This window comes from Cynoglossus semilaevis, chromosome 12, assembly GCF_000523025.1.
Source record: "Cynoglossus semilaevis isolate Cse_v1.0 chromosome 12, Cse_v1.0, whole genome shotgun sequence".
NCBI classification, from domain to species: domain Eukaryota; kingdom Metazoa; phylum Chordata; class Actinopteri; order Pleuronectiformes; family Cynoglossidae; genus Cynoglossus; species Cynoglossus semilaevis.
In genome coordinates this window covers 16,478,384-16,487,454 of record NC_024318.1, presented here as the reverse complement: position 1 = coordinate 16,487,454, position 9,071 = coordinate 16,478,384, and the positions used below count along the sequence as shown (strand labels likewise).

The window sequence follows — 9,071 nt, the reverse complement described above, 5'->3', positions numbered from 1 at the left end:
GAGAGACCATTTTTACCTCTTCAGGTCATCGAACACCTCTGGCAGTAGGAAGTTGAGCAGGGACCAAAGCTCCGCCAGGTTGTTCTGAAGGGGTGTGCCCGTCAGTAGCAGCTTGTTGTCGGTGGGAAGCATCTTCAGTTCGCGCACCAGTCGACAGTTGAGGTTCTTGATGCGGTGACCTTCGTCCACAATGAGATACTTCCACTGGAATCGCTGCAGAGGAAAAGGAAACTTGGAACAGTTAACTACAGCTTACTACATATGTAATTTCAGCAAGTTACCTGTAGGGCCTTTAAGATTTTATTTTTTTACCTCTGTCTTGATTTGGTTTTTGGTTGATTTGAATATCGGATATTCTTCCTACCACTTATTCTGTTATACAGCTGTTTCGCCTTTTCTCTAAACTGCACATTTCTCAAACATCCGTGAAAAAATGATCATTTGATGAACTGTTTGGCTGCTACTTTTGGATTATTTTTATTGCGCCATTTCTACTTTGTATTCTATTTTTTTTAAAAATCTATTTTTTATTTTGAAATGCATTTTAGTTCTATTTGTATTTTGATCTACTTTACCTCATCTGGTTTCCAGGTTATGAACTAAAAATAATATAAAGATAATATAATGAAAATAAAAATTAATAACATCATTTGAAAACGTTTGGCGGGCCGGATTAAAAAGCCAAATGGGCCGCATCCGGCCCCCGGCCCATAGTTTGCCCATGCCTGTTCCTATATGTAAGTGAGGAGAACTCACTCACTTCTCACATTCAGTGTTGAGAATATATTAAAGTCATGGGTTATTAATATTAGGATCAATCTGATGTTTCACCTGCTGAATATATGTAATTATAGTTTTTAATTTGTCTGATTATACCAAAACCATATTTTCTACGTCTGTGCAGTGTTAGGAACCTGAAATATTACCTGCAAAAATTTCCTGTCAATCATCGAGATCTCAAAAGAGGTGACGACCACCGGCAGCATGCCGAGGGAGCCCTGAGGTCTGCGAAACTCCTTAAGGACTTTGGCCCTCTCTGACTGCGGTCCGTGGTAAAGCAGCACAGAAACCTTTAAAAAACAAAAACAAAAAAAAAACCACGATGCCACGCAGAATGTTACATACAGCATTTAAAACTAAAAATTCAGACGAATATTGGAATATTGTTGTGACTCCGCCGAGTGTGAGTTAAATCACAGATCTTATCGATCGCTTCTTACCTCTGGTGTGAAACGTTTGAATTCACTAATCCAATTGGGCAAAGTTGAGAGCGGCGCAACAACCAGGAACGGGCCCATGACTTTTTTTTCTATCATCATGGCGATGTGGGCGATGCACTGAACGGTCTTTCCTAGTCCCATCTCATCAGCAAGGATTCCGTTGATACCGTTCTCCCACAACATCTGAACGCACAAAAACAATTGAATAACAATTAAAAAAAAAAATCCCTCTTTGTTCCCTTTTATCGTAACTATCACAAGTTGACGGATGAAAAGAATTTTGGACTAAAACAAAACTTAAAAACACAGCATGATCATGTGACATAAATCCATGTTGATATAGCAGTGACTGACCCGCAACCACTCGATGCCTTCGATCTGGTACAACTTCATGATGCCCCCGGTGAGAAGCTCTGGCTGCTGGGCTGGGACAGGCTGGCCGTCCACTTTCCTGTGAGGATCCAGAAGGTGCTTGGCGTTGTCCCGCACTCTCTCCGACAGACGATTCTTGATGTCTTGGTTGGAATCAGTCATTTTCTCGATGTCCTCTGCTTGCAGTTTTTTCTGCAGCGATGTGCCGTCCTAACATCGCGTGGGATGGAGTCGTGATTATGAAGCTGGATTTGTGCTTTTATTTGACTTTGAAGAATAAATATCAATCCTCACCTCTTCCTCCGTTTTTGCTTTCTTAGCGTGAGACATTATTTCCTAAAATTCAAAAAAAAAAAAAAAAAATATTGAGAAATAATGGCAATGCATTGCCATTACCTGCGGAGGGCAGCGTGAGAGACCTTACCTCTTTTGTAATGACATCTGATATTCTGTATTCTTCATTTCTTCTCCTTTTCCTTCCTAGTTTAGCATCATCTATTTCAACAGTTAAAAGGTTTAGGCAGGTAGAAACTCCGATGTTTGTCTTGTAAACATTAAAATTGTATCTCAAAATGCACTCACCTTTTCCGTGTTCGGCATTCTGTGTGCCCTATATAAAAAACAAAACAACAAGATCACAGGAATTCCACAGAAATGACAAACACTTAGGTTTATTATTACATTTAAAGTAAAACCCTCAAACCTTATTGTCCAGGTTCTCCTTCCGGGGTTTCTCCTAAAGTACAGGAAAAAACACACGGATTTGGAGTGGGGGAAAAAAAACTCTGTCACAAATACACACACATACAAACACAATACCTCAGCCTGCTGTTGCTCCATTTTGGTTAGGAGGAATTTGGAGTAGATGTTGCTCTTCTGAAGCAAATGCTGAAGTCTCTTGAAGCGCATGTCATGAGAATCCCTTTCCAATGACTTGCGGGCCTGGAGTGTCAAACATGAATCCCTCATTATGATGTCCACGTTGTCTTTTCAAGCAGGCGATGTGATGAATGAAAACAAAGATAGCTTTTTTTACGAGGGTAAAAACAAACCTTTTCAATCAGCTCTTTTTCTTTTCTCTCTCCTTCCTCCATCAGTTGCCTCTCTTCTTCCTCCATTTCCTTCGTGATGAGCACTTCGGGTGTCATTGGTCCGGACGTCGCGGTGTCACCTTGAACAATGAAATGAAATTTTTTAAAACATAATCACGTTAATACTTCTTAACCTCATCAAGGGCGGCGTACGTTCGCCCAAAAAGCTGACGCTGCAGCAGCCTCACAGCTGCAAACAGCTGACCCCGAGTCCCTCAATCTTATCTCTGGAGACTTCAACAACATGAACACAATCTCAGGCCACAGTAGAAACAGCAGAAGTACAGCTGCAGTGAGGGGGTGAGAAGGAAGGAAGAAAGATTTGACTTTTGCCATCATCTCCACCCCCCGTCCACCGAGCTAGTCCGTCGTCCAGTCGGTAGGTACTCACACCCAAACTCTCACTTCTGCTCCTCCTCCTTCGTGCACTAAAACTTTATTAACTTTACTCCTCGCTGGAAATGCGCACTTTGATTTTTTTTTTCCTACTTAGTATATACTGTGATTACCCTGCTGTTAATGCTACATGTCTGTCATGCCATGTCATTCATAAATGAATAAATAATGTCATTAATAAAGTGTTATCTTATCTTATTTTACAAATCACTAGTCTACACTACACTGCTATACCACAGAATTAGTTAACTCAGAAACGTAAGATTCTAACTACTCCTAGCTAGGAAAAAATAAGTGAGACTTTTTTTTTTTTTTTTTTTTAAACCAACAAATTGAAGACCCATTTTCCATCACTGTTTCAACTGGCTTCTCGCACACGTCTGGATCAGGAGAGCCGTTTGACAAACTGTCACAATCGTTTGTGCTGTGGAAAAAAGTGAAATACAATTGAAATGAATGAGCCTTTTGTAATAATTACAAAAGTACACACCGACAATACAAAACCAAACATTACGACTTAACAGGTCTTTACCAAAAACGACCAACATGCAGACAATATTAAACGTTAAAAAGGAACAACAACTGTCAATGTAAACTCCACCTCACCAAAGTTCAGTGGCGAAACAGACATTAAGGTTGTTGTAAAAAATGTTTAAAAAAAAGGTACATGTGCATTTGTTGTTGAAACCAAATTGAGTATTGATGTTTCTTTTTATCATTTTGGATAAATAAATTTTGAGTATTGGTTCTTTTTATCATTTTGGATAAATAAATTCGTTTTTGGTTGTTCCACTGACATTGTTTTCTCGACGTTTCTATAAACATTTGGTTTCAAATAGGATTTTATTCATAAGTTTGTGCAATAAAATAAAATGTATGCATTTTTTTTTTTTGGCTCTTTGTTTACGTGACAGGAAATTCACATTCACACAGGTTAGCGAAACACCACATTTCACTTTTCAAATTCGCTGCTTAATTGTACACATACTTATCAATCGCGCGACTCAATTTTGAATCATGCACATCACAATTTATCACGTATTCACGTATATCATTCGGGTTGAGCTGATTTTGTGCAACCTTTCTTGCACGAAGCATCGATTTTTGCTCGAAAATGTTGTTAAAAACTACAGACAATTTAAAATTGAACTTAATTACGCATTAACCATCCATATACATTTTCTGTTACTCGTCTTGCAGGCTTTAATAAAAAAAAGGATGACTTAATTAATGCGACGGTGGTCAAATGTAGACAATTGATACACGTGCAACGTCCAAGCTGTTGTTAACAATGTCAATCTTACCAGCTCATTGCTTCCAAGAAATAAGTTGTTACTAAATAAACGAAAAATAAATAATATCTTAAAAGGACATGAATAACTTTCGTCAAACACCCTCGAGTTTACACGCTGCCGCCCCTGAGAGCGCTTGCCTGACGTTGTCCAGTAATCCGGGTAGAATGTGTCAAAACAAAAGCAAATTGCCCATAATTGTTTAACGGTTAACGTCTGAGACGTGTGGTTATCTTATTTTGAAGTCAATTTCCATTACATCCGGTTTCAACTCGAACACGTTTCAGCTGTACGTTTTGTGATGGGCGTTGCTTATTTATTTCGCGCCAAGTCCGACTGAACCACTGTCTGTAGTACAGGGTAGCTGTCATTTATAGTATGAAAATTGTACTTTCTTGATAAACAATACCCTGCAAACATGATTGGGGAAATCGTTATATCAGAATTTACTGCCATGTTTTAATATAGGACACATTTAATAGTTAGTAAGATGTGACTTAGTGTGTGTGGCTGAGTTGAACGTAGTTACTACTTGCAAAAGCGTCAACATAGCCGCCATGTTAGGGAAGTCATTGTTGAGCCAGTTGCTGTGCACACTACTCCTAAAAGCTGCACACAAACGTGTGCTAAAAGCTTAAACTTGCCAGCTTGTCTTGTTTTTATTTTAGTTGTATTGCTTTGAAATAATTTTATACTCACTGATTTAGCTAAATTCTTTGCCAAAACACCTGACACACACACATATATAGATAGATAGATAGATAGATAGATTTTTATGCAGCAGATGTTAAAATAAAATAAAAGGACAGACATAAATCATTGGATACTATTTATTACATATGCCGACAGAATGACATTTTTTATAAGCAGGCACATCACCAGCACCAATCGAGATGCAATGTATTGCTAACTAATTTAAAGCATATCTGTAAAAGACTTGGATCGTCCTCTTCATTGTGTATGGCTACAGGGTACAGTTAGCTTCTGGGGAGAGTCGACATTTGGCTACTGTGAGATATGTTTCCACCTGTAAAACATAAACACAAAAAATGACTACACCCTCATCCACCCAAAAAACAATCCTGTCATGTCCATGTTGTAGTGCTTGTGTTTAGCACACCATCGCTCAGGCAGAGATCCTTTATTTTATTTTTGTTCTCTTTGGTAGCGCTCAAACAGTTACACAGAACCATTTTGTCATCATTGCACCATCAGTAGTACCTTGTGCATGTCCTTTTTGAAGCAGGCCAGCAGTTCGTAGTTCCGCTTTTGTGATTCGTTGCCGCCCAGGTTCTCATAGAAGTTTCCAAAAGGAGTTACTGGGAGAGTGATGCTGTCAGACATCTCTGCTCCATCACTGGCCTGTAGGGGGAGGTGTCTGGTTACATCAAATCAGTATGTCTGTAGTTTATTTGTGTGTAATCTTTTATATCTACTTGTGGGGACAAATAGCTATAAAGGATTACACATGGCTTTATAAGGACACGATGCAGTCATTAAATTAAAGGGCATTTTGGGATTCCAGTTGTAGAATTAGAATTAGCATTAAGTTAACGTTTGGGTTAGGGTTAAGAAGTACATGGTTAAAGTCATGTTAATGGGCTAGGTCAGGCGTTATGACTAAAATTATATAATTTGGAACATTTGGTGGGCCAGATTAAAAAGCTGAATGGGCCGCATCTGGCCCCCGGGCTTTAGTTTGCACGTGGTCAAGGTATGTATCTAAGTATGTGTGTTTGTGTGAGTGAACGTGTGTTTGCATTTGCTTGTTTTCACCTCGATCAGCATCTGGATCCCTTTCTTCAGATCTGACAGTCGATGTAAAACCTGGTTGCGGGGAAACAAATTCCATGTGATGAAGTGAATGGAGAATTCCCAGGAGTCAACCAGTCGTTTGGAGATCAACAAGAGATTCAGGACCTAAAAGAAACAAACAAAACAAATGAATGTGACTGCTGTAAAGTTGATATATATTAGAATTGTGTTATATTATATCTTAGATTTGAACAACTTAACTGTGTCCTGACGAGTGGAAATTTGCAAAAACACTTTTTTTTATGTTCTTATATACTGATCTTGAAGTCCATAAAGGTAAATGTGTTTTGTGACAAGGCTCACATACATGTAAAATCAAACTGACTTGATTAAGTCCGACCAATCGTCTGGCTCTTTTCACTTCTTGTTCTCTGCACTTCAAACATTTTTACCTCTATTTTTTACCAGAGTCACATCAGTGGTGATTTGTCAAAGACATCAACTGAAGCCTATCTTCTTGTGAAATGATTACATTTATTTACATTTCACTTAATGCATATAAACAAGTCAACGTCAGCTATTTGGCACAGATTTTAGGTTTTACAGGATCCAGGTTTTTTTTTCTTCAATGTTTTTTCATTGTTTGTTCGTAACATGTCAGAAATGGAATATGCATTTGCATGTCTGAAGTTTCTCGTTAATTTACTCACTGAGCTGCGCTGTGTCTCATGCTTGTTGTCGGGGATGATAATGTTATCAGGGTTGCAGAAGTCTTGATGGAATTTGTTAAATTGACGCTGATCCTCAGTTTGTAGTGAATTTTCCTAACACACACACACACACACACAAACATACATATATACAGTGCATGTTAGGACATTTTCGTTGATGCATCAGACCTTGGTGTGCTGATGTGAACTTGTATGTAACTTGAAATTTAGCAGAAAAAAAATAGGATTTAAAATTTTTATTCTCTAATCTATCTATCTATCTATCTATCTATCTATCTATCTATCTATCTATCTATCTATCTATCTATCTATCTATCTATCTATCTATCTAGTCTCAGCTAATGTAAAATAAATGGTAATAAAATGTGTACACTTACAAAGTCGGAGAAGTATTTCTGAGCAAGCAGGTGAAGATGCTGAACTTTGCTCACAGCAATGGAGAAACGCCGCTGGTCTATAACCGGCTGCGTGGATACACTCATACACAACATGGACAACAGTAAAACAACTGAGAAAGACGGACAACACGGAAAAAAAACAAACAAAAAAAAAACAGATGAGGAAATGACAACAAAAACATTAAAAAAGAAGTTATGATAAAAATAAAAAAAGTCACTCACGTTTGTCCATGGCTTGGTTTGGTTCTGATTCTGACGTTTTCTTCAGTTCACTTCAGCTCTCTGAGTCTACTCTAATGTCATTTGTACATGTGTTTTATAGCAACAAAACCCGATGAGTAAATTCATCAAAAGAAACATGAAACGAACAAACAACCTCCGCGTGTGCGTGCGCGCGTCACTTTAATAATAATATGTAGTGACGTTTTTTTAAACGTGTCAGAGGTGAAAACATATAGGCTCAGATTTAATTAAAGATGTATTTAATTTTTCCTAGCGGTGATTTTGCAGGTACTGTATGTGTGCGTGTGGGCGGGCGGCGAATGAGGGTCAACATAAGGTTACAGTAGGGGTTTAAATATTGCCTTCCCAAAGACACGGATGAGTATGCATATGTACAACTGTCACGTTACGTGTTACAAGTAATGTGACTTGTTTTCCAATTGAAATGCTGATGAATATTGGAACAGAGTTTGATACACCTGAAAAAAAAACCAAAACTTGACATTTCAATAACAGTGATCTGAGGCTGGATACTCCACTGTTACATCACAAAAACCATGAATAAATTCAGTTACTGCCTGACACTGGTCAACAACACTATTACAAAAGGACACGGGGATTACCGCACATAGAACTGAAGGGAAGATTTTTGTGGGTTATATGAGGGTTAAAGTTCCAAAATTACAAACAAGTATTTATCGGTGACACGGCAGGACATTTACAGCATCTAATTTTTAAAAAATTATATATATATATAAATATATATATATATATATATATATATATTATAAAAAAGGCACACTGTCAGCCCATAGAGACCATAGGTATATGGAGTGCCCTCTATTGAAGGCCTATAAGGGTTGGTTTGGTTATACTACAGGCTGCTGACAAACAAAACAAGTTTTAATGTTTGACCTGTGTGTTGCTCAGGGGATGGACCTTCTAATATTTTTAAAATAATTTTGTTTACTCCATATAGACAGCTGACTATATATATATAGATAGATGGATGGATGGATAGATAGATAGATAGATAGATAGATAGATAGATAGATAGATAGATGTTAGTAGGTTAGTAGAAGTAGATAGATAGTGATAGTAGTATTAGTAGGAAACTACTGTTGCCGTGTATGGTGTTGATTGCAATCTCAATCATTATTTATTATTATACTTTAATTTTACTACTGATAACCATTGTTTTATATATAAAGACATATATATATATATACAGTATATATGTAAATATATGTATATACTCCCACACACACACTATTTATACCACATTAACTCTATTAATAGTTGATACTTGATATGTATACATATATCTGCTATACATCTATATATATATATATAAATATATATATAGATATATACACACACACACATATATACTGACTGACAGACTTTCTGTATATACAGTATATTCAAACTTTCTGTATATATCTTCAGGATTCTTGTATATATATATTCGGCATTTCTGTATATATATTTAGACTTTTTGCATATATATTTAGGATTTTTGCATATATAGTCAGGATGTTTGTATATACATTTAGACTTTTTGTATACATATTCATACACTTTCTGTGAATAT

At 37.1% G+C, this 9,071-nt stretch overlaps 2 protein-coding genes across 3 annotated transcripts in view; both read right to left on the bottom strand.

Moving 5' to 3' along the window:
• hells (helicase, lymphoid specific) overlaps window positions 1-4,596 on the bottom strand; it is a 10,417-nt gene extending 5,821 nt beyond the window's left edge. The window contains exons 1-12 of one of the 2 annotated variants that reach the window (XR_003051346.1): window positions 4,384-4,596; window positions 3,409-3,503; window positions 2,645-2,763; window positions 2,412-2,534; window positions 2,296-2,328; window positions 2,175-2,202; window positions 2,017-2,087; window positions 1,887-1,928; window positions 1,575-1,802; window positions 1,221-1,403; window positions 927-1,070; window positions 17-213 (exon numbers count right to left, since the gene is read on the bottom strand). Coding sequence is in view for 1 of the 2 variants with exons in the window: in XM_008322515.3 (XP_008320737.2) it covers window positions 17-213; window positions 927-1,070; window positions 1,221-1,403; window positions 1,575-1,802; window positions 1,887-1,928; window positions 2,017-2,087; window positions 2,175-2,202; window positions 2,296-2,328; window positions 2,412-2,534; window positions 2,645-2,763; window positions 3,409-3,503; window positions 4,384-4,391 (1,271 nt within the window). In the remaining variant the exon portion in view is untranslated. The remainder of the gene's footprint in view (window positions 1-16; window positions 214-926; window positions 1,071-1,220; window positions 1,404-1,574; window positions 1,803-1,886; window positions 1,929-2,016; window positions 2,088-2,174; window positions 2,203-2,295; window positions 2,329-2,411; window positions 2,535-2,644; window positions 2,764-3,408; window positions 3,504-4,383) is intronic. The other variant, XM_008322515.3, reaches the window with a different exon arrangement.
• Window positions 4,597-5,187: 591 nt separating this feature from the next.
• Window positions 5,188-7,545, bottom strand: gh1 (growth hormone 1). The gene is given in 6 exon segments (NM_001294211.1): window positions 5,188-5,398; window positions 5,593-5,733; window positions 6,148-6,291; window positions 6,837-6,950; window positions 7,235-7,365; window positions 7,478-7,545. Coding segments are annotated over 6 exon segments (603 nt in total). The 5' UTR covers window positions 7,488-7,545; the 3' UTR covers window positions 5,188-5,335.
• Between the last annotated feature and the right edge of the window lie 1,526 nt (window positions 7,546-9,071).